Source organism: Mycteria americana, chromosome 1, assembly GCF_035582795.1.
Source record: "Mycteria americana isolate JAX WOST 10 ecotype Jacksonville Zoo and Gardens chromosome 1, USCA_MyAme_1.0, whole genome shotgun sequence".
NCBI lineage: Eukaryota > Metazoa > Chordata > Aves > Ciconiiformes > Ciconiidae > Mycteria > Mycteria americana.
Window position 1 is genome coordinate 130,040,400 of NC_134365.1, and position 27,932 is coordinate 130,068,331.

The following is a 27,932-nucleotide window of genomic DNA, read 5'->3' on the forward strand; positions in this document are numbered from 1 at the left end:
ATACCATCGCCTTGTAAGCACTCAGAAGAAACTGCTAGGTATGACAATCTTATATCTTATTAATGAGATGGCATAACAAGGGAGAGTAGCAAAAGGTAGAGGAAGAAAGTTGGGAACTGGATTGATCAGTCGTTGTGGTTACACAGGCTAAAACAGGGAAAAGGTGGCAGGGTAGCGGTTCCAGATCAGTTACACAGGATATGTTAATTATAGGTTTTAATTCACCATCCATTTGTGGTTCTCTGTGTCCTTCAGATCTTTATATTTCCTATGTCTGTCCTTTGTTAAACTTCTCTGCCTAGGGTCTAACACAGAAAGTGCTGTTTGGGAGGATGCTCCCTTTTCACTTTGTCCTCTCTTCACGTTAGGTTAATGTTCACTGGCAGTGAATAATGGTGCTGAAAATAATTTTTCTATCTGATGAGAAAATAATTTTTTTATCTCTGTAAAGTGAGAGAATGAAATAATCATTAATGCTCTGATAAAAGTGTGATATATACACTGGAGAGAAATTATTTTCTCAATTTCTCTGTAAATGCAGGTTAATGACAGTGGCAAGGAGAGGAAAATCAGTCAGAAGTATTTTCCTTTTTTCTGTCTTGATGCTTGTGACTGTACCTTTAAACCTGGGTGCATGAATTTGTAACATAACAGGGTTTTTTGTAATTTCTGGTTCATAAGGTATTATGGCAAAAGTATTTGGAGCATTTCTTGGGAAAAAAAAAAATACTGAAATGTTTTACTATTCTGAGAACTCCAGAAAACTAAATAGTTGTGAGAAGATGTTAAATTGTAGTGAGTATTTTCTGTTGGCAACAAAATGAAAAAAAAAGTTTTTTGAATGCATTCAAGATTATGTCAGAAAGTCTGGGAATTAAATGGCCCTTGGGTTTTTTTTGTTGTGGGGTTCTTCCATTTTTTTTTCCCTCTGACAGAATTCTGTCAGAGAGAAGTCTAACAGAGTTATTAGAAATAAGTTTCCTTCTCAAACCAGGACTACAACTTCTTTTTTTTTTTTTTTTTTTTTTTTCCAGAGAGCAAAGGAGGAAGCCATGCAGAAAGAAGTGAAAGTGAAGCTTATTACTGATTCTGTGAATAATTTTATAGCAAAGGCTCCACCTGCAGCTCATGAGGCTTTGAAAAAGGAGCTTGATGTTCTAATTACCAGCTACCAGCGACTCTGCAGCAGACTGAATGGAAAGTGCAAAACTTTGGAGGTTGGATATCTTGTCAGTTGTTGTATTTATAGCCCTTCTAACTATAAAAGTAAGGTAGAGAGCAAAGATGCGTTATCATATGGGATCATGAGTAGCCCAAAGCTGTCCTTGCTTTATGAGCCATATACCTAAATCTTTTTGAGAATCATATATGCTGGAGAGTCATATTAAAAGAGACGCCTCAGACATGGCTCTTAGGTGAGAGACAGCAATGGCTACTCAGGGTTCTTCTCCCTCCTGAGATTAAACCAGGCTTCTGTAGCAACCCTGTGACGTTGTCTTCACCAGCTCCTTTAGGCTTCTTTCTTCTGTGGCTAAGGATTTTGGTTAAATGGCCCTGAAGCTGGACAGGTGGTGTTATCTGAGCATGGGAACAGCATTTGGTCTGCTGGCAAGCTGAATATGTCTCGTGCATTTTGAGTTGACCCTGCCATTTTGGCCAGCTCCATTACAGGTTCTTGCCATAGGAGTATTTGCATGTTACACAGTGGCCACAGTGAATTAGGTATGATTTTTTGTTGTGAACTAATTTACAAGAACTAACTTCATACGGAACAACTATTTACCTGAGTAAAATTTATCTCCTCTAAATTTCACTGTGGGAAATTAGGGGTGTAGTCTAAGCTGGTAATCTATATTTCCTGTGATCATTGATGTTGTTTTTGTGTGGTAATATCCCTCTATAACCTCCTCCTCGACCAGACGGTTGTATTTGATATGACCAAAGTTAGGTGAGATGAATCACACTCTGGGAAACTTGATCTACAAACAGCCTAATGCATGTCAATAAAGTTATTTGAACTTATACTAACAAAAAAAGAACAATGAAAAGGTGATTTATGGAGAGTTTAAATGTTTTCCTTGTGTGTAAAGTGCCATTTTTATCTGCTTATTTAAGTATTTTCAGGCACTGTAAAAATAAAATATTAGACAATAATTTAATTCCAGGAGAATAAGAATGTAATTTCATTTTACAACATTATGTTTAGTACTCTAGCACTTAAGTGGTCTATAAATTGCACTAAATGTGGTTTAGAATTAATTTCTGTAGAGATTTCAGTTTCAAGAGAATTCTTTCAAGAGAATTCTTGAAAGCTGTGTTTTTAGACATTTTATGAATCTGTGTTTTAAGTAATTAATATACAGAATATATGAGCAACCTAACTACGTCTTGTAATAGACATAAACTTCTAACATGAGTCTTTAAAAATTCTGATAATTTGTATATTTGTATATTACAAGAAGATTTTGCAGAAAAGCATATAAAGTGGATAATTCATGAGACAGAAGATTCAAGTTGTATTTTGCAGAAGTGTTCACTTTTTCATGTTATCTTCTGTGGTTTTGCTCTGTTTAATCAAAATGTTTTGGTTGTGTATTATATTTATTTGGAACATATAAATACTGGGGAAAAAAATCAACTATATGGCACTGTAACCATCAGATATCAACCATGTTGTTTTGCGGATGAAGCCTGCAATGTTTTCAATGTTTTAATAAGTGAGAGTTAGCTGTGAGATTTTCAATCTAAATAAACATTTTTTTTCTCCATCAGGAGGTATGGGCATGTTGGCGTGAATTATTGTCATATTTGGATGCAGAAAATAAGTGGTTGAATGAGATTGAACTGAAACTCAAGGCAACTGAGAATATCCAGGGAGGTGCAGAAGAGATCTCTGAGTCTCTAGATGTAAGTGCTGACTTAAATAATATCAAATCACATGTATTGATAAATTGTAAATCACATTACATTCAAAAGAAACTATGAATCAACATTACACATGAGCAAGACGCAGAATATTTGTAAAGTCCTGTGTGCCAACTTGATTCAACAAATGAGGTTTTGAAATTCGAATCCACCTAAGTGAAACAGAGTAATTAAATGTGTTATGCCTGATGTCATAGACAATCTTTGGTGACAATAAAATACATGTTCTTAAAAAAATGGTCTCACTTAAGCCAGTCAAAAAAATGTTGAAGACTTCAGAGAGAGCAAGCTTTCATCTTAGCACTGCAACTCTGTTTATTATTATTACTTAATATTATATTATATATTATATTATATTATATTATTATTACTTAATTTTTATTCATGGAACCTTTCAAATTTGTAGAAATTAAGTTAATACTCTTAGTGGATCAAAATACAAAATGTTACATTGATAATGCATTTTTGCTGTTGAACTTCATCCATTCAGATACTCAAGCAAATTTTTTAAGTACACAAATACTCCCACTGAACTCATTGGGAGTTTTACGTGGGAGTCCACGTTTTTACGATCAAGCACCCAATTTATTGCTTTGCAAAAAATCTTTCTTTGTTTTCGGTAATAAGTAGTAAGGAACATTTGTTGTCAAGACATGGGACATTGACATTTTTATCTTTTGTCTCTACTTTTATTGTGTATGAAATGTGAGGTTTCTTACTTACATTTATAGGGGAATTGTGATTGCTCTGTAGAATTTGCAGAAAGGAAAACAAACTACTTTTTTGACCTTGTTTCAGTCTTTGGAACGTTTAATGAGACATCCAGAAGATAATCGCAATCAGATTCGGGAATTGGCTCAGACTTTAACTGATGGTGGAATCTTGGATGAATTGATCAATGAGAAACTTGAGAAGTTCAATACTCGATGGGAAGAACTTCAGCAGGAGGTATATTTAATAATTGACCTGTCCTCCCATTAAACAGCTGACAGTCTAGCCCTGTTAAAAAAAAAAAAAAAGTTATTTTGTTGGTACAGTTCCTAAACAGTACACAAAGACTTATTTTAGAAGTGGATGGTTTGCATAGGTGTGGTGGGCTAACTCTAGTAGATGGCAAAGCACCACATAGCTGCTTGCTCACTGCCCATGTCTCCTGGTGCGATGAGGGAGAGAATTGGAAAGGCCAAAGAGAAAAAACTCATGGACTGAGATAAAAACAATTTAATAAGTGAAAGAAAAAAAGGGAAAAAGCAAATGATACAAAACCAATCACTCGCCACCTGGAGACTAATGCCCAGCCAGTCCCCGAGCAATGGCAATTTTGCAAAAACTACCCCCACCCCCCTTTTATTGCTGGGTATGACTCTGTGTGGTACAGAATATCTCTTTGGTCAATTCAGGTCAGCTGTCCTGGCTGTGTCCCTTCCCAGCCCCTTGCTCACCCCAGCCTACTTGCTGGGAGGGGCAGAGTGAGAAAGGGAAGGCCTTGGCACTGTGCAAGCACTGCTCAGCAATAGCTAAAACATCCCTGTGTTATCAACACTGGTTTGGTCACCAATCTAAAACGCAGCACACACAGGCTGCTCTGAAGAAAATTAACTCCATCCCAGCCAAAACCAGTGCAATAGGTAACCCAAAAATTCCAAAAGTGAAGTGACCATCTAGTGGACTTAATCTTCAGTTGCATAGGTCTGCTTTCTCTGACAAAACTCTTACTGAAAAGCAGACTATTTACAAAATTAAATATAAGAGTAACATTCTTGTACAGATATATTCTTTACTGAACAATAAATAAGAGTCTTTGTATCAATGAAAGATTTTATAAAGACACTTCAATATAGAAACAAGTTTAGCACAAGGAGGGTCAAATCTAGCAATAACCTGGATTAGCAACCTTTGCCACAGGCTCTATGAAGAAAATCTTACTAATTCTTTGACAGATCCCACTAGTGGGATAGCATACTTTTTTGCTGGTAAATCAATTCAAAACTGTGATACTTGCGCATGAATATTTACTTTTAATACAAGGAGCTTATTTAACATACATTTGTGTGCGTACTAATACAAATGTGTGTGTATGTGTATAATGGCAGGACTAAACAGAATTCACCAAAGAATTTTAAGATAACCAAAGGATACATAAGGAAATAGCTCAACTACTAGTAGTTTACTAGTAACAAAGATGGGGACAAACTCTAAATAAATACAGAACAACCTTGCCGGACAGAGTAACGAGGCAGTTAAATTACAGAAGTATTCAATGCAAATACATGAAAAGTGATACTCATGGAGGACTTCTGATTTCATATATGAAATTGTAGCTTTTGAGCTGACTGTTACTGTTCAGAAGGAAGATCTTGGAGTTATGAAGGGACATATCAGGAAGATGTCAGCTTAGTACCTGGTAAAGATCAGAAAGGAATTATTACAGAAAGACCTAGTGAAGGACACAGAGACCCTTTTTATGATTGGAACCAGAACATGTTCAAAGATGAGCTACAAAGACAGTCAAAAGTTACTCAGTTTTAATGATATAAACAATGCACAAGTAAAGATATTTGGAAAGCAGCTATGTTAGAATGATAACAATCTACCATGACAATGATAACATTTTTGCTTCTTTCATGGTGCTTGAAATGTATTTGTTCTTGAAAACAGTGGAAGTAAAAACACTACAATAAAATGTAAGGAAGGGTCCTCAGCTGTTCTGAGCTTAAACTTGAAGGATGGGGAGGGAAAGAGCCTGGTTCCCTCCACTAACTACCTGGTGGTAGTTCTGGTGCAGTGCAGGCATTCGCATAGTCCCATATTGCTGGACAGTGTCATAGCGGAAAATAAACATAACATTCTGTATACCTGCTCTTCTTTTTTTTTTTTTTTTTTACATCTAACTTCCATTAGAAAGCAGGTACATTCCCTGGAATTCTGCTGCTTGGTGGTATCTATTGTTTTTTTCCTGACTTGGAGGAGAAAACTGGGAATATACAGAGCACTTCCAGTGTGTGGAAACAGGACTTTCAAATAGTCTTGCTGAGTGATGGATGAATACTATTCGGTCTTCACAATAATAGGCATTAAATCAAAATTCATACCAGCTGCACGGGTTAAACGTGGAAAGTACAACATGAAGATGTTGTGTGATATTCTGGAGACAACTTGGATGAGTATATAAGCAAAATATATTAGAAATGTATTCACTGCTTTCCAATTTAATTTACATATAGACAAAAAGCGGGGGGGGGGAAGCCCTCCCCCTTTTTGAAAGCTTGATCTGATATTTAGTAGTCAGATACTAATGGTGAGATCTGTATATGAATGTAAGAGCTGTAAAGAAACTATTTCAATCGTGACTCAGTCACACCACTTCTTTACTGTATGTTTTCCACAACAAAATGTTTTATAAATTTTTCCACTGAAGTCTCACACACTTTTTTTCATAGATTCCTGACACTGAATTTTCTGTGCTGTTTGTGAAGCCCTGTTGAAATTCAAACAGCATGCACTCTTCTTGCATAAAAATACATTGCAGGCACATAACACTATTCAGCTTGTGTTCAAGGTCACTTCTACTTCAGACAGACTAATAGGCTATCCTAACATTGTTGTTATTTACTTTTATTTCAATAATTGTGCAGGTAATTATCAAGACAATAAGCTCATGTGGGCAGAAACTGATATGTGAAATATTTATTCACTACTAATAGAGCAACCAAACCAAACCACTGCCATTTGAATGATGCTGCAAGACAATACAGCATTGCTACTGAGATAGAGATTCATTTTTAAAGGCAGATAATGGCTTTATGTTTGTATGCCTTATCTCCTTTAGTTAACAAAGACTGAGTGTGTTTAGTTTGCTGTTGAACATCTGGGGCTGATCAATAAGCAACATATACCCTATCTTTACTTTTCAAAGACTGATTCACTTACAACTCTGTATATTGGATTTAAAAAATGCTGTTGCCTGAAGAACTTCAAGTTAATATTGCAAGTGGCTATCATCCCCTGTAATGCTGAAAGTGATTTACATCCTGTCCAGCAAACTTCAAAAATGTCAGCTAGATATTCTTGAGACTATACTTACGAAAACCTGTATAAAACGTTATTGTTCAGATGGGCTTTACACTAGATTCAATTTTTATTCTTGGGGACTGTCTCTTAATTTCTTTTAGGACTCCCCTCAAGATTACCCTTTGTTTCTTTCAAACAGGACACATTCATCATTTGACAAAATTTTTCTGTTTTGTTCTCCTCTCAAGAGTAGAAAGAATTCTTCATGCCCCATCTCCACATGATTGCTTTGAAGGCTGCTAAGAGGGCTGCTTTTACAAGCTCTGAGGCACTATCTGTCTGCAGTGATAACCTAAAGAGATAAGTCCTCCTTGGTATAGTTTGCAGGTTTGAAATACAGCCGATCAAAGATGAATATCACTTTGGGGTTGAAAGGTCAAATATTTGTAGCCACTTACTTTAAAAACACACTGTGAAATATTACTAGAATTTGTGGAAGAATTACTTCTAGCTTGGAGGGTATTAAAAACTTGAAGGCCCAAAATGAATGCTTTGAATGTTAGAAAAGGTGTTTCTAGTTTGCCTAAACAATAATCCACTCTGATTCAAAAAAAAAAAAGCAGAGATTAACACAGTAACAATTCGATGCAAAATGCACAGAGATGTTGTAATGTATCTCAGACACAACCGTTACGACACCAAGTATTTGGGTGTCAAATTTTAAAGTAATTTAAACAAGTTAAGAAGGAAATTTAAAGTTAAAATTTTCTAACTTTTTCTTTTTAACTTTACCCTGTGGTAACATTTCTCAATAATTAGAGAGTATAAATGAGCCAAAAAAAAAAAAAGCTAACATATTTCTGCCTTTCTTAACAGACCCCTTTCCATGAGCTGTAACTTATAAGCTAATTAATGAATTTGCTTCTGCATTATAAATACTTATACCCTGTAGTAAAAGTATTATAATTTTTGAAAGGTTTTGTTCTATTTTTCTCCCGCAGCACAACTACTGAGTACTGCCTCAACAACAAAACTCTACCTGGTTTTAACCATAAAACTCTAACCAGCAGCTTGGTAACTGCATGTGTGACTAATGTCATTAAATACATGAAAGGTATTATTTAAGGAAAAAGTGGCAGTGTCTATGACTATAGCTTTATAACATTCAACATCAAAGAATGAGCTACAGTCATAAGTAACTGTTTGAGCACCTCCAGTTTTCCTGATATTTGATTCCCTCAGTGCAGCCTTTCTCTTAATATAGCATTTTATATGGATAATATGCAATGTTACCATTTCCTGCATTTACCATTGATCTTTGCTAAATTGTAAACAGGTTTATGCAATACCCCATAACATAAAAATTAAATGTTATGCTTAATCATAAAAAATAACTCAAAATCTATGAAAACCTGTAGAGACTTTAATAAAAAATTCAGTCCATAAATATTTTTTCTTTTCTCTTTTGTTCTGATAGTGCCTAACAGCAGATTTTTTTTTTGCTTCTGTTTATTTTCCTTGACAGCTGTCAACATTTCACTGGCTCAGAAATAATTAAACAGTTGGTTATTTTCCTGAGATTTCCTATTTAGCAATTAACTGTCAGACACTTCCCTTTAGAGACCAAAGCCTTCAGCTTTATTGACTATGATCTGATAGCAGAGCTAGAGCTTCCTGTTATGTCCTCAGACCTATTTATACACTGCAGTGTTAAACCATCTATTTCTTCCACAGAGGAATAGAAAAACCATAATCTTTCAGAGAAAACAAAACAAAACAACCCAGAACATCATAAATTAACATATTTTTATAATATAGAGATATAAAATTTCAACTTTCACATGTCTTTTAAAAATATGCATGTATAGATTTTCACACACACAGACATACGAGTTTTAAGGACAAATTTGAAACTAAGGTTCACAGATGTAAGTGTGTAGTATGTCCGTCCCTTTTTGTAAAACCCTCTAATGCTTACCTCCATCAGTAACTCTCTTTTCTACTGAAAGAGAGGAAGAAGCCTCCTCCATATTGTGGCATTCCTGTTGATTGAATTCATGAGTATTCTGCAATGCCAGCGATAGTGCCAGGGACCTACTTAGGGAACAGGATTAGGTTTTTGAGTCAGCTGTTGTGTACTGGAGAAATATCTTACATTTCATGAGTGTATTGTACCTTTCATAAGATTATTGTGAAGACTCTTTTTGTTACATTTGTTGTGTGAATTGAACAGGGTCAGGACAGAGGCTTGACTTTAGGTGACCATGCAGGATGGGGTCTGTTCCCAGTAGACAATACAGACAAAAGAATTAAAGCAGCACCCATTTATATCTGACAAAATCATCACAACTGTGGAGGTGCCATTTCCCAGCATTCGGCTGTGTGGTTCTGCTCCCGCTGCCAAAATAATTCCTCTCTTGTACCACTGCATTCACAGCTTGGTCTGATATTATCTGTTCATTCATCTAAACTGTTCACGGTTTTTGGAAAAGATGTACTTTCACCTCACTTGGAAGATACAAAATGTCACGCACGTTCTCAGGCTGTAATCAAATTCTCTCTGAGGACAATGAAAGGGGAATGTTTTGTCTTTGTGTGTGTCTGTACATACTTACTTTGGGGGCACGTAAAGATATCACAAGCATGCATATATATTTATCTGACTTCATATTTGAAATCCAGCCATAAAAATTCAGTCAGACTCAGGAGAGGATTTGTTGAAATTCTTTCTTAACTTTATCTGCTTTAATATTTGATCAATGAGTTTGGGAATGTTTTAATTTTTCCAGTTGTATTCTAAAACAGGATTTCAGTATACATAGTTTCTGCTGATATCAGTACACAGATGACAATTTTTCAATCACCACATATTTGTCATACAATTTTAAGACTTTTTTGTGAGTTTCCATGCAGTGATAACTACTTCATTGCATGCATGCATGCATGCAGGCTGCTCCTGAGGCTGGCAGCAAATTTATCTATACTTAAGCAAGTGCCTAGCTGCAAATAGGATTTAGCATGGGTCAGCTTTTAACAAAGGTTCAGAGCTTAAAGTATTGCTATAAAAGTAGTTTTTCAGAAGGACTTAGCACAAAATTTGTGTCCAGGATATTGAATTCTCCAGAAAGTGCCAGCGCTTATTTTAATGGCTAATAAGAATGGAACTTTCTCAGTGTTTTACTTTAAATGGTGAGCTTTTCTGAACATTAGGACACTGCAGCCCTCAGTATGAATGGACTGTGCATGTAGGTTAGTCCTACCAGTTATCCAAAGAGACTGGTGAAGGCAGAAAGGTTTTCTTCGATGCTTTCAGGAGGATGCCCTTACCTGTGGGCTGTAGAAAGCTACTTACTGTGCTTCTGATCTAATGTGTCTTTCAATCTACCGTATAGTGATGCAAATGGAAGGGTAGAGAGTGACTGTATCTTAGCCAGGCTTACAAATTAGTAGTAAGGAGTGCCAAGGTAAATGGAAGCTGTGGTTTTTAACCCTGCTGCTTTGAACAGGGTGAGAACATTGTAATATAAAATCTCAAATTAGATGAAGGTAAAAGTCATTTAAGTAGCAAGCCTTAGTACTGTACTGGGAAGCGTCACTGTTTCAATGGTTCATCTGGTGGGGTAATAATACCTTAGTGGCTCAGGTGCTTCCATTAACACTGACAGCATGGGTCCAATATGTAGAGCTGCTCAGTTCCACAGAAGGTTCCTGAAACTGGCAGTGATACAAGATTATCTGATCAGCTGTTTTGAAATAGCACAAAGCAGCTTACAAACACAAATATAGTAAATACTGGTTGGATCCCTATTCTTTAACTAAGGCAAACAGCTAGCAAGAATGCTCGCAAAAAATAATCTTTTTCATTTGTTAAATGTGAAGCTCCGTAAGAATCTGAGCTCCGTGAAGAAGGTACAGATATATCAAGAATTCTCACTGAATTGCTGAGAGATATTTTTGTTCAAGGCAAGAGTTTCATAATAGCTATGAAATTAAATTAAAGTATAGGTGGCTGACCAAAGAGAAAAAGTGTGATTTGGCTTGAAAAATGGCAGGACACCTAGCAATGTTACTTAAAGAGTCCTTGCTTTCTCCCTCCTCCTTTGATTCATGTCAAAGAAAGTTTGTCACTTTATTCTGTGGTCAGCAGTATGGCTGGGCTTGTACAGAGAAAAACTATATTGCATTTGAGATTGTTGGTAGTTATTATGTGCTTTGTATAAAGCAGAAACTCTGCTAGGCAGAAGCTGTAGTCTAAGTAAAATATGAGTCCGCAGGTGGACACAATGGCAGATGGAAGAAAGTACTAGGTTAGTTATTACCTGGTAAAAACCATATTAAACTGTTACAAATAATAGTTAAAGCTAACCTGTTTATGTCAAGTGTTTAAATATATGTGTGTTTTAAGAACAACTTGGAAGGAGATTTTATTGTTCTGATTTGTTAAACCATCAAGGGAGCTCCTTTAAAGGAAAGCATCCTTCTCAAAAAAAGGATTGTATAAAAGGTGATGGTAGGCAATCCACTGTGGCACTGATGGTGGAGTAGAAGCAAGAGTCAACTTCCTATACTAAAAGAGACTATGGATAGAGTGATAACAGACTGGACAAGTCCACAGACAAAGCAAGACAAGGATCCATCTCTTTTTTTTCTAGAGTAGGCATTGCCTCTGTTCCAGACAGCTATTTATACTTCATATAAGAGAGCTCCTTCTCAAGAGAGTCTTTATCCCTCCCACTTACTGAAGTGGATTGTCTCGGATGGGATTGTGATGACAGTAACCCTATTCTCAGTAAACAAAATCTCTTGAACTATATAATAAGATCAGGAGGACCGCTATGCCTCAGAATGAAAGACTGCGCTATCAGGATGGGTTTATTATGCAGCTTTGCCAACTTCCACTCTGTATAGAAATCTTCAATGCACGCATTGGTTTTTCAGGGTCCTGCATTTTTTAGATCTGGGGTTTTGTTTGTTTGTTTCTTAGTAAAAAGAACTGAATGGGTGGCAAAAAGATGCGCAACTTATCATACAAAAAGGTGGATGAATGCAAGTCAGGAGTACTATTTTTGATTCTTAGCAAGCATTTTTCAAAAAAAAAAAATTGTGGGAAAAAAATGTATTATATGCGTTATTACTGTGACTATTGATAACATTGTCATTGTTTTTAGGCCGTGAGAAGACAAAAGAGTCTTGAACAGAGTATTCAGTCTGCACAGGAGACAGACAAAACCCTCCGCTTAATCCAAGAGTCTCTTGCTGTTATTGACAAACAGCTAACAGCCTACATTGCAGACAGAGTTGATGCTGCACAGGTCCCTCAGGAAGCACAGGTAAGTTATATACAGGTTGAACTGATGTGCTTACTGGTTTTCTGAATCAGTTGAAGAGTGGTTGTCCCTCAGCCTCATATTAATAACGGATATTTGCAATACGATCATTATGAAGTGCAAGTAAATTTTAGGTAGGATTACTTTGAGAAGTTCAAGCTGATTTTCTAGTGAAGTCATATTTTCCTTCTGTTTTATATTATATACCTGTCCAGACGATGGAAAGAACTATAAATGTCATGGAAGACTATGCAGTAACTTTAAAATGACAAAGATAAACAATGTGACTCTTTAAAATCCAGTTCCCATCCTAGAAAGAAGAAACTCATCATCTTCACTACTCTGAGATGGCTCTTTTAAAAAGTTGATGACATGGCCTAAGGATGGTTACTAAATTATTGAAATGTAGACAACATTGTTAATTATTTCATGAGGCGCACATAAATGTACTTATACTTTAGTTTTTACAGCTCATGTAAGTTTAACAGAAATAGCTTTTCCCATTCTTTAGAAATGGTTTATTGAGCCTTTGAAATAAAATTGTATGTCTAATTCTCATTTTTACTCTTTCGTTGTTTCTTCTATAACATCTGCTTTACTGCAGCATTACAATGGTAAGAATACAAATTAAATAAAACCAAGTATCTCTGGTATAAAATTATTAACAGTGTACAATATTAGGTACAGCAACTTTTCTGTAAATTCCACCTAAATTTAGGAAGTCAGATTACAAACAAACAAACAAGGCTACAGGGATATGGAAAATGAATGCTTTATAATGATTTTAGAAGAGGCATTCAATTGTGTTTTCTCTGGCATGCCTGTAGAGTTTTAAATCATTGTAAAAAATGAGTGTCTTCTATGGAGTAGCTTAGATGATCTTCAGTATATTCAGAGCTGAATAAATGTAGTCCTGAAAATCATGTTTTATCTACTTTAAAAATAGAAGTTTCCATGTCTTTTGAATTAAAATGTAGATAGATTTACCTTTCAGTTGCTTTTCTAGTGCATGAGTGTTTGTAGGTACATGCAGATATTTTTATGTGTGTGTGATTTTAAAAAGTTATATTTAGAAAACAGGATCATATTTGCATTCAGTCTTATTTTGAAACTTATTCTAATTTATTTGCTTCTAGCTTACATCAGTATAAGAATAGGATAAGATTCAGACGAATTACTGTTCCAGTTTGAATCCTAAGCTCTGTTAGCTATTAGTTGACCCTCCTGAATTATTTTTCTCCTTCCTTGCAATGTGAATAATGCAAACAATGTTTTGATGAAATAGGATACAAATCAGCATTTGTTAAAGATGTATCAGTTTAATTTCTCATCTTGTAACTATATAACTCTTAATACATAAGAAAAAATTGATATTAAAGTGTGCTTTTTTTCTGGTGTATTTGGACCCTTCCATTGTAGCTATTTTCCGTGGTGCTTCATATATCCCATGGACGCTTCTGATTTATGTGTGTCCTCAGGTACAATATTGGCAATGATCACAGACTGTGTAAAAGGAAGTAATTCAGAACTTCAGCAACTGAAGCAGCATAAAACTCAACCAACCTTAATTAGCACACTTTCATGGGAAAATTTCAGCTCAGTGCTTTTGCAGAACTTGTTTTTGTTCTTGAGATTTTATTGTCTGATGTCAAGTTCACCTGATTATACTATATCCACTGTGGGAAAACCAGAGTAGAGGCTGCTGAGTTTTTCTCTTTCATGTTTTTATTTTAAGATGCCAGTGGGACCTAATGAAAAAAACTTAATTAACAACTGAACAGATTTAATGCAAATACTGAAGTTCTCTGAAGTTCGATTGTGAAGTTCTTTAAAATCCTTAGAGGGAAAGGGAATAAACAATCAATTTTATTCGGATAAATATACTGGGTCATTCCTTTAGTGAATGTCCATGCCAACCAGTGGCAGAATAGGCACATACTGAATGGCCACACTTCCTGCGGAGCCTCTGCTGGCACAGTTCTTTTGTAGAGCAGAAAACCTTTCATTCATATAAGATATCTTACTGTAGTGTCTGCACAGCTGGAATGGGAATCTCTTAGTCAATAATGTTGGTTTCTGGGCAGGGGTCAGTTTATCCATGCTGAGGGATTTAGCAAACTGTTCAGCAGTATGTGTTGCATTTCTAAAAGAAAATACGGGAGAAATTATAATCGGAAAGTTGTTGAGGGTTTGGGAGCTCTCTGTGTTTGCTTCAAGAACTCAAATCCATTTAGAGCTTTGATAGGAGGAATAATCTTTGGTTCAGCTGATCGGAAATTAATCTGAGGAAACAAAATTATATTTAGCTCCTTTTTTAAAATTAAATTATCAGTTTAGTTTATTCAGAAAGTTGACAGAAAGAAAGGTTAAGTTAAGTATGTACTGTTCAACTTCTCCTTTGGATCATTTTTTGAATGTAAATTCTGTGTGCTTCTTACTCCACCATGTGGCACTGAGAATTTAATGCTAGAGAGCCACTGCAACCCAACTCATTTCGAGTACAACTAAAGATGCTCTATTCAGACAAAACAATCTAACAGCAACTGCACAGATAAATCAGTTCGGATTCCTCAAGGTGTAATGATTAAAAAAGCTGGAATGAGGTAAGGCCTAAAACAATATTCCAGAAGGAGAGATTATTTGTTTGTATGCTTGATCTCATGATCCCAACTGAAGTCTCTTTAATTTCTGTAAATTTACCAAGAAAATACAGGGAATGAAGTAATCATCACAGGAATTTGCCAGTTGCTGACTTTTTTTCAAGTACTCTTTAACTGACAGGAAGAAAATAAATCTGTGCTGAAAATACTACATTTATATGACAAAATATTTTTCAGATAATTATTTGTAGCTTTGTTATTAAAAACTTCTGGTGGTAGAATCTCCACTTTGTACTTCTGTTTAGTCTGAGCAATTACATGGAGGTTTTTCTATTATAGGACAGAATATTTCACTTACTGCACTTCTCCCCTGTATGTGACAAATCACTTGTCTGTTGTTCTCCCTGTAGACTTATGTAAAATGCAATGTGGAGAATAAATGAACAATATTGTGTTTGTGAGAAAAGCAAAAGTAATATACTTTGCCTTTTCAATAAACTCCTTGAATAATTTCAGTTCTGTAGTGATAAGCACTACATGCCTGACTATTTTCTAAGTGACGATAGTTATTAAACTGTTTTTAAAATATCATTGTGCTACATTCAAAACCAAAGTTAATGTGGTGATAATAATGGCAGAGTTGTTCAGTTGTGCAATGTAATACTTGACAAGAATAATGCCATGCTTCATTGCCTTCAGACTAATATTTTGGGACAAAGAATTCACAATTGTCTACTTAGTAAAATGTCTAACGTTAAAGGTATTTACACTTCCTTTTCCTCTGCTGGAAACTGTAAGAATTATTTTGTTCAGCCATGTGTAGATCAGTGGTCAAAGAGGGAATAGCTGATAAGCGTTATTCAGAAGTGTAAGCTTACATTTTATGTATTAAGTTTTAATATCTATGCAGATTTCTGTACTATACAGGTTCTCACACTCTACACATCTCCATAGCATCTGAACACTGCATTAACTGTGTTTTAACTGCACAAATTGCGTTTGTCATGTCCAACTTATTCAGTCTTTCCTTGTCAATCATGTTTTTATCCTCTGATGATTTGCTCTTCTCATTTGGACTCTTCAGTTAATCTTTCTTGAAGACTAGTAGTGTCTAAAACTAAGTATGCTGTTCTCGTTGAGACTTGTCTATATGTCATTCCTGCTATAACATCGTCTTCTATATGTATTATATGCTTTTATTCTTTTTTTGCAAAGGCGTGACATCTTTGGAACATATTCTTTTTGTGCTTTTAAAGATCGGTACTTCAACTTCATTTTTCTAATCTTCTGGTACTCTGTTTATCCTTTTAGAGTTTTCAAAGGTCACCACTAACAGTTCTGAAATTGTTTCAGATATGTTTTTTATGTCTTCTAGAGTCATGATCTTTCCATTTATAAAGATTAACTTACCAGAATGCTCTCTAAATCTTTTATTTTCTCCATACGTTAGGCCGAGATCTGACTCTTCAGGCATTGATAGCAATCGCGAAAATAAGCAAAAATGAGGTTAAACTGAGCACCATTCTTGAGAGCTGTTAGGCTAGCTAAGTAGTATTTAGAGAAATACAAATCAGAAAACCTAATACACCAAGAAGAGCTGGCAAGCTGTTCTCTGCAACTCAAGAGAGCCAAATCTGCAAATTTGGTGTAAGCAGTCTGCAATTTTGGTGTAAGATTTATGTGAAGGACTCATTAATTACAAAGGTAATCTAGTATAATTTGAGTTCATAATGGATTAGTATACAAAAAAGCAGGGAACAATTAGAAGCTCACCGTTTTGCCTGAATCAGGTCATATTGTCATCATCTTCTTGTGCCACTGCAGAACTCATAGGGTTGCTGTCAAGTCCAGGCCTTTTTATGCAGTAGATCTTAATTAAATCTATAGTAGAAAAGTGATGTTCTAGGCTAAATTTAGACCTTGTTTTCCTAGAACAAACAGTGGAAGAAGCTTCAGGTAATGTAATTGCCTTTGCCTTTAGATCCACCACTCACTGCTGAAAGATTTACTACTCTGTCTATGTAATTTTCAGTTCTTGAGAATTAAACAGTATTCAGTTGCCCAGTACTAGTATTGCCTGATGTATTTTGTTGAAGGATGTGGAATATGGACAGATGAATGTGGATGTAGTAGAGGATAGTATAACTGCTTGGTTTATTTTGTATAGCGTGTTTGGCATAGCACGTTCTGCTTAAAAACGTCTATGAGAATGGAGCAGCATATTTATTTTCTGGCGCCCTCCAAACTAGGGGGGAAACCTTCTATCTGAGAGAAAACAAAGATGCTGAGCTGGGAGCAGCTTCTGGGAGCCCAGTGGGACAGAAAATGACATTACCCCTGGGCTGGGGCATGCAGCCTTCCACTGCAGGAACACCTGCGAGAGCAGGGGACAGTGCCACAGCAAGCCCTCAGGGGTTACCTACATCTACCTACCATAGATTCTGCCATAGCTCAGGATGCTGCTGAAAGTTGCTAGGCAGGAAAGAAGTCTTGTGAGGAAAGGACCAGCCCTGCAGGGTCAGAAAGAGCTATAAAAAGGTCTTTCTGTTTAATGTGTATAACCCAAGAGATCCAAGTGTCCTCTCTTTAAGGAACTACCTGTCTCTAATGTATCACCCTGTGTTTCCATAAATCTTTGCTTTAGAATGGAAAGCCTTTCAACACCTATCATTAAGCTTCCCATGGAGAAAATAGAACACGTTTCGCCTTGAGGATTTGGCCAGTTTTTTTGTCACAGAATGAAAATAACCTTTTTGTACAGGAACAGGTTTTATAAATCAGGTTTTTAGTTAGTAAACAGGAATTTAGTGAATATTTTTCTGCAATGGACTTAAAAGAGAAAGAGAAATCAGAAGAAAAAAAAGGAAGAGGTGTGGTTAATTCTAGCAACTTTATTTTAACCTAATCACTTTGCTGTAGCAGTGTTTAATGAACTATAATTAATTATCTTTAGTGTGTTTTTTGTGGAAGTTTATAAATCAAATTGAGACTAGTAAATTGGCCACTCTCATTACAGTGCATGCCCATAGGAAATATTTCACCTATTTGTTGCTTATTCTAAGATAAAGTGACATCAGGGTTCCCTGTCCCATCTTGGATAGTGTTAATATACATATCACCTGTATCTTTCTTCTTCTGGATTTATCCAGCTTTTGAGAACTTATAAATTTGCTGATCTTGGTGGTGTAGTTAATAGTGACTGCAAAGTAATTGCTCCCTGTGTTATGAATTTCTGGCAACTAATATACAATACAATACAATGAGGTCTGGCAACATGAAATTAAGATGTCTTGGAGGATAATGTGCACTATAATACACATCTCCTGTGACTTTGCCCCATTCCTGAAATACCAGAACCAACAGAGTCTTCTTCCTTCTTAAGGAGCAGACAAGAGAGATGAGAGGTTTCCCCCAGTTCTGGGGTGGAAAATGGTATCCCTGACCTGCCATGAGAAAGCAGTTTCACCAGTGTGTTTTCCAGCATGTCTTTCAAACTTTTTTCAACTGGCTGATACTACGTCAACTGGAACTGTCAGCTGTTTCTGTAGTGTAGTCTTTTCAGCATTACTCATACTAAAATCTGTGTTTGCAGATTAGATGTACAACCCATGTAATCTTGTCTTTTCAGCCATTATTCCACAATATTATTTCTGTGTATATTATGTTTTTGTATTTTTATCCTTTGGTTATAAATAAATCACTTATTTTTAATTAAATGCAGAAGGTTGGGGGTTTGGCTTGTTGGTTTTTTTTTTTTCCAAATTACTTTGCATTGTTATGATTTTGCTGATTATTGCTGATTGGCATTTCTTTGTTTTTTGTAAATATGATGACTGATTTTCTAATTATGGTAGCAGGTATTGATGGGAAGTGACGTATAACTGAGCCTTCTAGTTCAATTTTCTGTTGCAAATAATGTTACAGTTTGTTTCTATGACCTGTTACCTTTTTTCTAAATACTGTTCTCGAAGCATGAGATTGCATCTAGGTTTGTGACAATTTTCAAATGAGACAAATGGTCATGTTGGTTCTTTTTGCTGTCAATATAGCAAGACTCTCTGCATTTCACTGTTCATCTTTTTAAAGTTAAGACTAGCAATTGAGAGAAATAATGTATTGCATGCTCTTGGGACTAAAATCCTTTTGCTCTAGAAGTGGTCCTCATGAGAACAGGCATAATCAGTGCCTTTGGTCTTGTAAATATAATTAGTTTATATATATACACATACACACTTATCTTTTCGTTTATATAAATATATATATATATATTGCAAATTAATAAACCTCCTGAAAAAAATGCCAGTGATGGAAAATGAGAATCCTTAACCTCTAGGACAGAATAATTTAAGCACAGTGATATTTATTAGGTATATACACTACATTGTATTGTGATGTTCTAGAAATTAAATGAAGGCAGTTTTTGTTGCAAAGCTTTTACTCTTTATCACCTACTCTGACATCAAAATACAGAACTAGAGAGAACAAACATGTTAGAGGAAAGCTCTCCTGCAGAGCAATTTAAAAAAAGTGAGATAGAACGATCTCCATGCAATGTTCCATAATACCTAATTGCTTAAACACTACTCTTATCTGTACTGTGCTGTTCTGACCTATTCAGATAAGAACTGTTTAATTATATGCTTTCCAGAGTGACTTTGAAGTTCAGCAAGGTAAACGGGAAAATACAACCAAAAATCGGTTAATTGATGAGGTGCAGAAGCAAACAGTTGAAATACTGGATGTGATATAGTAAATTCTTCTAACATTGAGACTTTCTTCATGCTTGTATATACAGTTCTGACTTCCGAGACATCAAGAAATTATTTGGCTTCAGGAGCTAACTAATACTGAGTCATCACCAACAGTTTGGTCTGTGTGCTGCACAAACACAGAAGATAATCCTGCAATGCTAGGGCACTTCAAGGGGGAAATATTAAACTTAGACAAGGAGAAAAGAAATACTCCAAAATAAACTACTTCATAAACCTTCTCTCCTTGTATTCCATTGTCCTTTTAACTGACCGTCTTAGTTTTCGCAAAACTAAGATATCATATCTAGAAAAATTCTATTATTTGCTCCAAATAGTACTGTCCATTCAGTAAATAGCCTTGACAAGGATAACTCAAAATAATCACTATTAAAAATAGAAAATGTGCAATTATGATAATTTTAAATGAAAAGTTTAATCTAAATTGACAGCTTTCTGTCAGTCATTTTGCTTTTACAAATGCTTTGCTTCAAAAAATATTTTATTTCTCTAAAGAATACTGGATAGTTTAGACTTTTAAATATATTTTCTCAAATTTAGTAATGACTTAATAATTTTCTGTATTTTTGTAAGTCTTTTTCTGCTAAAATTTACTTTAATAGTTTTCCAACATAACTTGTGAAAAACTGCTTTCAATGTAATATTGTTATATACAACACATTATGATGTTATACAAGTCCTTATAACCATGTATACCCCTATAAAATAGACAGCATACAGTATACACAGCTTTTTACTTAATAACATATGAAGATGTTATCAAAATACCTATATATTAATTTTTACTTATAATCAAACTTTAAAGGATCAAACTGTAATTTAAAAACCCCTTTTCTTCATTTGCACAATTCTTATAGTCTTTTTCGAACTACACAGTTTTCACATTTTACAAGTTACTGGAGTGTAAGATAAATGCATGTGCATATCTTTAAACTTATAGCTAGTCTTAGTGTATCTGAGAAATGCTAGTATATATGAGGAACCATAGAAAAAAAAGATTAAATCTAAAATCACTTTTTCATGCAGGAACAATGGCCTCAAATACCTTTCCTGGGGGGGACATACCTTGTCTTTATTTCATAGGGTAATTGTTCTCAGTAGTACTTTTCTAGCAATTCTGCTAATAACAGTTTCTCATTTTCTAACAATTTAAACATAAAAATATGTGAATCGCTCTAAGTTATGTTGTATCAATATACATTATGGAAATTCTTTTCCATTACATTGCACTAGCCAACACTGCTTAAGTTAATTGTTTTGTGTAAGGTTGATTTCTGGTGAACCAACAAGGCTGATATTTTTCTTGTGATGATTTGGTTGCACACTGGTTTTGCAGAAAGCAATAACCAGAAATGTGTGTTAGAAAATTGATTAAGTTATTGGATTAAGTAAATGAACTACATGTCATTATGCATTTACCGTATCTACACATACTGAACATAGATTCCGGTCAGTAATATGCCACAAATTCTATACTGTTTTAGATATAACACAACTCTGTGAGATGAAGGTGTTATATATACAGGATGCCTTGATCAGTTTTCACTCAACTCGCCTGATGATAGTGTGGAAATAACAAGAAATAAGAATAGTGAAGCAAATAACTTTTCTATTTGTATTTTTCTTTTCTTTTCTATGATTAATTTTTAATTTTCTTCCCAATCATAATAGTTGCTTTCCTTCAGGTAAAAGAAATCTATATTTTTTTGCCTACAATTTAATCACAATTTCCTTAGCAAGATTATGTCATTACTGTCACAATATCAGAGTTATGTATCTTTGAGCAAGAGAAGGTTTTATTATGATCAAGAGAAACTAAACTGAATAATTTACAGGGTGGTGAACAAGTAATTCTTCGAATAATTTCCTCTAATGATCCTGTATATAGTGTAGTACTTCTGTTTAATATCTTGCAAAATCAACTGTTCCAAATAATATTAACAACATAAACATTTTCTTCAAACCCTGCTGATTACTGTCTTTGTTTTTCAATAGAAAATACAATCTGAATTAACAAGCCATGAGATTAGTTTGGAAGAAATGAAGAAACAAAACCGGGGTAAAGATGCTGCCAAGAGAGTGCTTTCCCAAATTGATGTGGCACAGGTATGCAAGTATTATTTCCTCCATCTTTCCTTCACTCATGCAAACAAAAAGCATGAGTAATACTATTGCTATAGTATGAAATGTTCTTAAGGTATCACTTCTGTTTTAGCTGCTCCTTTCTAGCCAAGAAATTGGAGTGCATAAAGCACACCATGCATATCTTCTTAGTGCTCATTTTTCTATTACAGCCTTCCTAGCTAGTTGGCAACAGTTCTAGGGTATGCAGAGCTGACGTAACCAACTGGTGGGGACACTATATAAGGGGTGTTTTGAATGTGCTGTGCTTGCAAGAAATAAAACTACAGTGAGGCTATTTGGTGTACCTTTTGAGGTATTGGAAAATATTTACAGTTAAAAGTATTTTAAAATATTTGGAAATATTTGGTAGATCTGCATCTGAAAGACAAATCTATGCTGAGCAGTGCATTGCAGTCATCAATTTAAAATGTTAGCTAATGCATTATTTCATCTAGCTTAATAGACATAGACCTGTTTGAAACTGAAGAAGACCTAAATTAACACTTAGGAACAATACACATTTTTACCCATTAATCTGTGATGGGTTCTTGACTGTTTTGCTGCTTTTGGTTTTGGCATTAGTGCCAAAGTTCCCCAGGCTGCAAAACAAATTGTCAAAATTTGTTAGGAAAGACAAAGAATTTCGTTATGGTATTAACAGTAAAAAGGCTATCTCTTTCTTCATCTCTGTCAAATATTTCTACGTATCTTAGCTTCAGTTTTATATTTTATTATGGATAACATTAATGCCTTTTTAACAGTTAATTAATTTGAAATGAACAAGTTGAGGGTTTGGGGTTTTTTTAAATGTTTCCTCTTATCTACAGGACTAGCTTTTCTTTGTTGAGAATATTTATGTTTCCTTATTTTTCTGTCTTTCTTCACCCTAACTCACCTTCTGATGGTCTCCATGGCAGCTGTGATGTTGCCCATATTTCATCAGTGAAATGCAGGCATCAGATGACGTCGTATCTAAATGTTTATAAATTCAACAGCAGGCAAGGGAGCACTACTCTTTCTAGGTGCCTTTTTTTTTTCTTAATCCATCTTTGTGCGGATATTTTTTTCTTCAAAAGGCTTCTCTGGATAACCATATGCATCAGTTTGAGTTTTGACAAATTAGTGGGGTCATTTTGAGAATCTGTTTTGCTTACATTAAGTAAAATATGAACAAAAAATAGCAAATTTACATGCATAATATAAATATCAACTGCCAAAAAGCGTAAAAGCTGAACCCTTGGTTCCGAATATTTATGACTGTATTTGATTTTAGGCCAGTGAACTCTCTTGAATCCTATTCCATCATTGTGCAGTACCTTTGGTGGTAAATCATGTTTCACAAGATTTGTCTTTACTTAATTTTTTACTGAAGAGCATTCTTACTTATAAATAAATACTGCATGCATTTCTTTATTTTGTGCAAAGTAATATTTCTAATCTGACATATACTTATTCTAATATTAGTTCAATTATCAAGACAGAAAGTAAACAATTATGAAAATAAGTAATTTCAATGAGATTGTGAAACAACTGTTAAGTGACCAAATTTATCCTGGCTTTTTGGATTACTGTAGGTTGAGAGTTAAGTTCTGATTTTTAAATTTAAGGGGAAAAGGATGATTAGCAAAACAAAAATCTATTTCTGCCATAGTGATTTAAGACCTAGTTAGTCCTACTAGGCTAAGAATTGTTACATGAAAGTGAAATCTTCTCTGAGGAAGGGCTATTTTTAGAAATTCAATAGTAAATTCTTTGCGGGAAGAAATTATACAGTAGGCAAATGACATTCTTGTTTCTTTATTACTTTCATCTGTCTTTTAAGGTAAAAACACTTGTCAGAGTAAAAAGATAGTTGACTCCCTTCCCTTGCCACATTACTAATTCCTAGTGATATTTTAACATTATTTAATGTAATAAAATATAAAAGAATGTTAAATCTCTAAAAATATTTAATTACCTGTAGTTTTGCTGTTGAATAACTACAGATCCTTTGCTTCTAAAGAAGACATTTTCCTCAAATCAAAAAGGAATAATACTGACTTAGTTGTGGGCTTTCCTTTTCTCCCATCAGTTGTTGCTGTGCTCTTTATCTAGGCCAGCCAGGTTTGCCTACTGACTATGAAGTTTGAGTATTTCCATCAATTCAGCTGTTGATGTGAAGTAAATTCAGCTGACTACACATTTTAAGCATTTAAGAATTCTCATGTTACTTCTCACCAAAGATCCGTTTAGCCCAAAACCACATCTTCAGTAGTAGCCAGAAGGCGGTGATGAGGTACAGTAAGGTGAACATTATGTGATGCTTCCCCAGTGATTTGCAGCTGAGCAACACCTGGGTCAGAGGTATTCAAAAGCTCATGTCTAAATGCTTTCTGAAGTCTTGTAAAATGCTGGAATCCTCAACTTCATTTAAAAGCTAGTTATACAATTTACCTGAATGCTATGTGAAGCAGTCCTTCCTTCTGTTCACTTTGGTTTCTCTGTGTAAGAGTTTACCTTGTTGTCACCTTCTTCATGAATTTAGGGAAACAGTTAACAATCATTTGCTAGTCAACTTTTTGCATACCGCTAATTTTAATCCTCTTCAATTGCCTCTTTTCCAGACTGACTAGTATGTTAAATCGTACTGAGACCTTTAGATGTATAGCTTTGATTGTCCTGTCATTCTCTACACATTTTCTGTTTGTATGTTTTTTGAGATAAGGTGATCAAAACGGCACACATTATTCAGGCACAATATAGATTTATACAATGACTTTTATACTCTGGCAGGTATTTTCTTTTTTGTTCTTTATGTTCCTAATCATTCCAAATATCTACTTTGCTTGTTTGGCTGCTTTTAAGTATTGAGCTGATATTTTCTTAAAACTGTCAGAGATAAATATAAGTATATAATATAACTGTTATAGTTATCTATTATAACTCAAGTGAGAGTGCTAATAGATAATTTAGGTCCCACTTGTTGTATATCAAGCCTAGTGTTTCTTTTGTGATGTCCTTTACTTAATTTTTAGATGAATTAAATATAATTTGGTTGGTTTTTTCCTACAGATGCTCAGTACTATACAATCCTTCAGGGACACTTCTCAGATGGCTTTAATTTTCTCTACCATTAATACCATCATTCTCTCTCTTTTCTAGATCATTTTTAATGTATTGACCAACACAAATTATAACAGATACTGATGTGGCATTGCAAGCTCCCCACAGGACTTGGTCTTCATCAAGTTGAAGTGTCACAAGAAGATGAAAAACTAATTAAGTATGAATTTAGTGTATGCAAACACACTGAAGAATAAGACCACTTATTTCTACCCTTTGTTTCCTATTTTTGTTCAATTGTTCACTTATTTATCTAGGGAAAGACTTCCTTTCTTACCCCATTGGATCTCAATTTCATTAAGAGTATTTAATGAAGAAAGTTGTTGGAAGGAACTGCTGAAATCTGCACAGTTCTCTGTGTTACCCAGAATTGTCTTCTGCTCATGATTCCTGCCTCCTTCACAGAAATCTGATAGATGTGGGAAACATTTTTACTAATGCCTATATATAGGCTAATTCTATTCCTTATTATAGTTTTTCTCAAGTTTGTGTAGTACAGACATCACTGTATTGGTATAAAGTGTCCAGGATTTGAAGATAAAAAAATCAAAAGTGTGTTTGCAGATGCTGAGTTCCTATTTAATTACTTATCCATTTCTTAGTGACATTCTGGTTTTTTTTTCAAACAGTAGAGAAACTTATTCTGCTAGTACTTTGCTCTGTGCTTCTAAAGATAAATTAGTTCTTATTCAAGTAGATAATTAAAATGCCCTTTCTTTGCTTTATTTTTAATTATTTCCCCTCCCCCTGAGGTAGGGATCATGTGAGCAAGCAATATAATTAATGGACGAAGATAACAGATTGTGAAAATTGTGAAATTAGAAGCCATGCTTGTCATAGATTTTTCTGCCTTCAAATTACTTTCTCTTTACTCTAGGTTATGCTTTTTTAAAGTGAAATAGAAAGCAATTTTATACTCTAAATCTCAGGTTTTGTGCTAGACCTACTTACTGCCCAGCTACTTTATCTGGGTTTCTTTTAGGGACTAAAAGCCATTAAACCACCGTTCACTCCCCATCCCCCAACATTTTGCACATTGGAAAATATGAAAACACTCCCTTTCTTCAGTTGATTATATGGGCTCACTGGCTGTGCAGCATCCAGTGCCCTGGATGATACAAGAATTTTTTTCCTCCTGCGAAGACCAAGATTCTCTGCTGCTGGTATTTTCCCCAAAAGTTTTAAATTCTTTAAAAAAGAAACTACTGATTGATAATGGATTCTAAGTATTCTGAAATGGGTCTAAAAGTTGGTTCAGTGTTGATTTGATTTCACATTTACTACTCACCCATGCTTACTTTTCAGAAAAAGCTGCAGGATGTCTCCATGAAGTTTCGCTTGTTTCAGAAGCCAGCCAACTTTGAGCAGCGCCTACAAGAATGTAAAAGAATTTTAGATGAAGTGAAATTGCAGGTGCCGAAGTTGGAGATGAAGAGTGTTGAGCAGGAAGTAGTACAGTCACAGCTGGATCATTGCATGGTGAATATTTAAAGATGCTGTCTTTCTATTTGTTTCCTGCCTGTTCTGCCTTTCAAATTTAAAGTATTTTTAATGACAATGTCAGTATTTCTTTGGGAGATACTAGAAAACAGTCTGAGAAATATTTAAGAGCAAAGTTACACAATGAAAGTTATAGGCACCTTTTTACTTAAAGTTTGATTTTTTTAAGGAGAGGAGGATAGAGAGAAGGGTTTGATCCTCCTTCTCTTGTTTGAAAATGAGGTTAGAAGGACATTGTACACTTAAAATTGTATTCAATTTCAAAGTTTCCTAGGATGTAATAACACAGTGAAATAGTTCTAACAGTCTTACAGTAACTTTTTCCTTTCTGCATGTCATTCTCTTCTTCTGTCATGGCAAAAACCTCTCAGAAGCATGGAATGCTAATTAAATGAGCGAAAAATTCTGAAAATATGGATTTATGTGGAGAAAGCTAAAAATTACAGAATATTGTCCTGAATTCAGGATGAGAAACAAAGTATCAGTTACTCACAAAATGGAAAAAAAAATTAAAATATCAAAAATATTCTCATTTCAATGAACTTTCAAACAATGGTCATGCACTTTCACTATGTGAGAAGGCCAGTCAGGATCCCTTTCTAATTCCCCCTTCCCATCTTGCATATGAATTTATCTCCCTGGATTCACTCTGCTTTCCACAATATGCTACAGTCATGGAACTCCGTGATGTAACCAAAAGAGATGTTGCAGTGCACAAGTCTGTTCTAGCCAGGAAACACAAAACATAAAGGAAAACCATAGATTACAGCTTCCGTGAGATGGCATGCTGTAACTTTCTTAACGTTCAAGAGCAAAAGATGACATCAGTATGTCCTAAAGAATATGAGGAAAATCTGTATGTATCCCTTTAATATCCCTGTAATCCTGTACCCTTTACTGTTGAAGGGAGGTAAAGATAAAGATGAACACCGTGTGCTTGATGATAATAAAATGGAGATTTTAACAGCAAAAATCAGGACAATCAGATCCTTGTCTTCAGCTGGTTTTTTTTCTGGAGTGATGGCATGCCTGAAGATGTTTTTTTTTTTCCCTCAACCTCTTTCAGATCTAAATGTAAGAATTTAAATTAAAAAATAAGTGTAGAACAAGTCGATGTTATTTATTTACATCTTGAGTTTTTCTTAAATGCAATTACCCTTAAATTCATATTCTTATCAGAATTATAAGAAGCCCTGTAATTAGAAGCCCTGTACTGAATTAAAATATCTTCACTCAGCAGCTAGCTTTTGCAGCCCTGTCATATTCTATGGAAGTTTCCTTAGAAAGTATTCTAAGGTGTTTTCAGAGCATCTTTATCTACAAAGAATCTCATAATGTTTCTATTTAAAAAATCTAGTCATAGTATCCCATCAGATGTTAGCCAATGTGCATCATACAACAGCTTCCTAATTTGTTGACATGTTTTCAGTAATGAAGAATGTTTTTATCATATTAAGCACCTAGAAAGCAGTGGGACTATATACATCCTACCTTTAAGTGAATAAAATCATAACCATGTTAAGAATTGGCTTGGTAATTAACTTTAGATTATGGAGAAAATGTGCTTGGGTTTT

The 27,932-nt window shown here is 34.8% G+C and overlaps 1 protein-coding gene across 8 annotated transcripts in view; it reads left to right on the forward strand.

Moving 5' to 3' along the window:
* DMD (dystrophin) overlaps positions 1 to 27,932 on the forward strand; it is a 1,157,417-nt gene that overhangs the window by 418,355 nt on the left and 711,130 nt on the right. For all 8 annotated transcript variants that reach the window (XM_075520648.1, XM_075520634.1, XM_075520658.1 and 5 more), the window contains 6 exons: positions 1,035 to 1,217; positions 2,773 to 2,907; positions 3,724 to 3,873; positions 12,105 to 12,266; positions 21,628 to 21,738; positions 26,164 to 26,337. In XM_075520648.1, the coding sequence (XP_075376763.1) occupies positions 1,035 to 1,217; positions 2,773 to 2,907; positions 3,724 to 3,873; positions 12,105 to 12,266; positions 21,628 to 21,738; positions 26,164 to 26,337 (915 nt within the window). The remainder of the gene's footprint in view (positions 1 to 1,034; positions 1,218 to 2,772; positions 2,908 to 3,723; positions 3,874 to 12,104; positions 12,267 to 21,627; positions 21,739 to 26,163; positions 26,338 to 27,932) is intronic.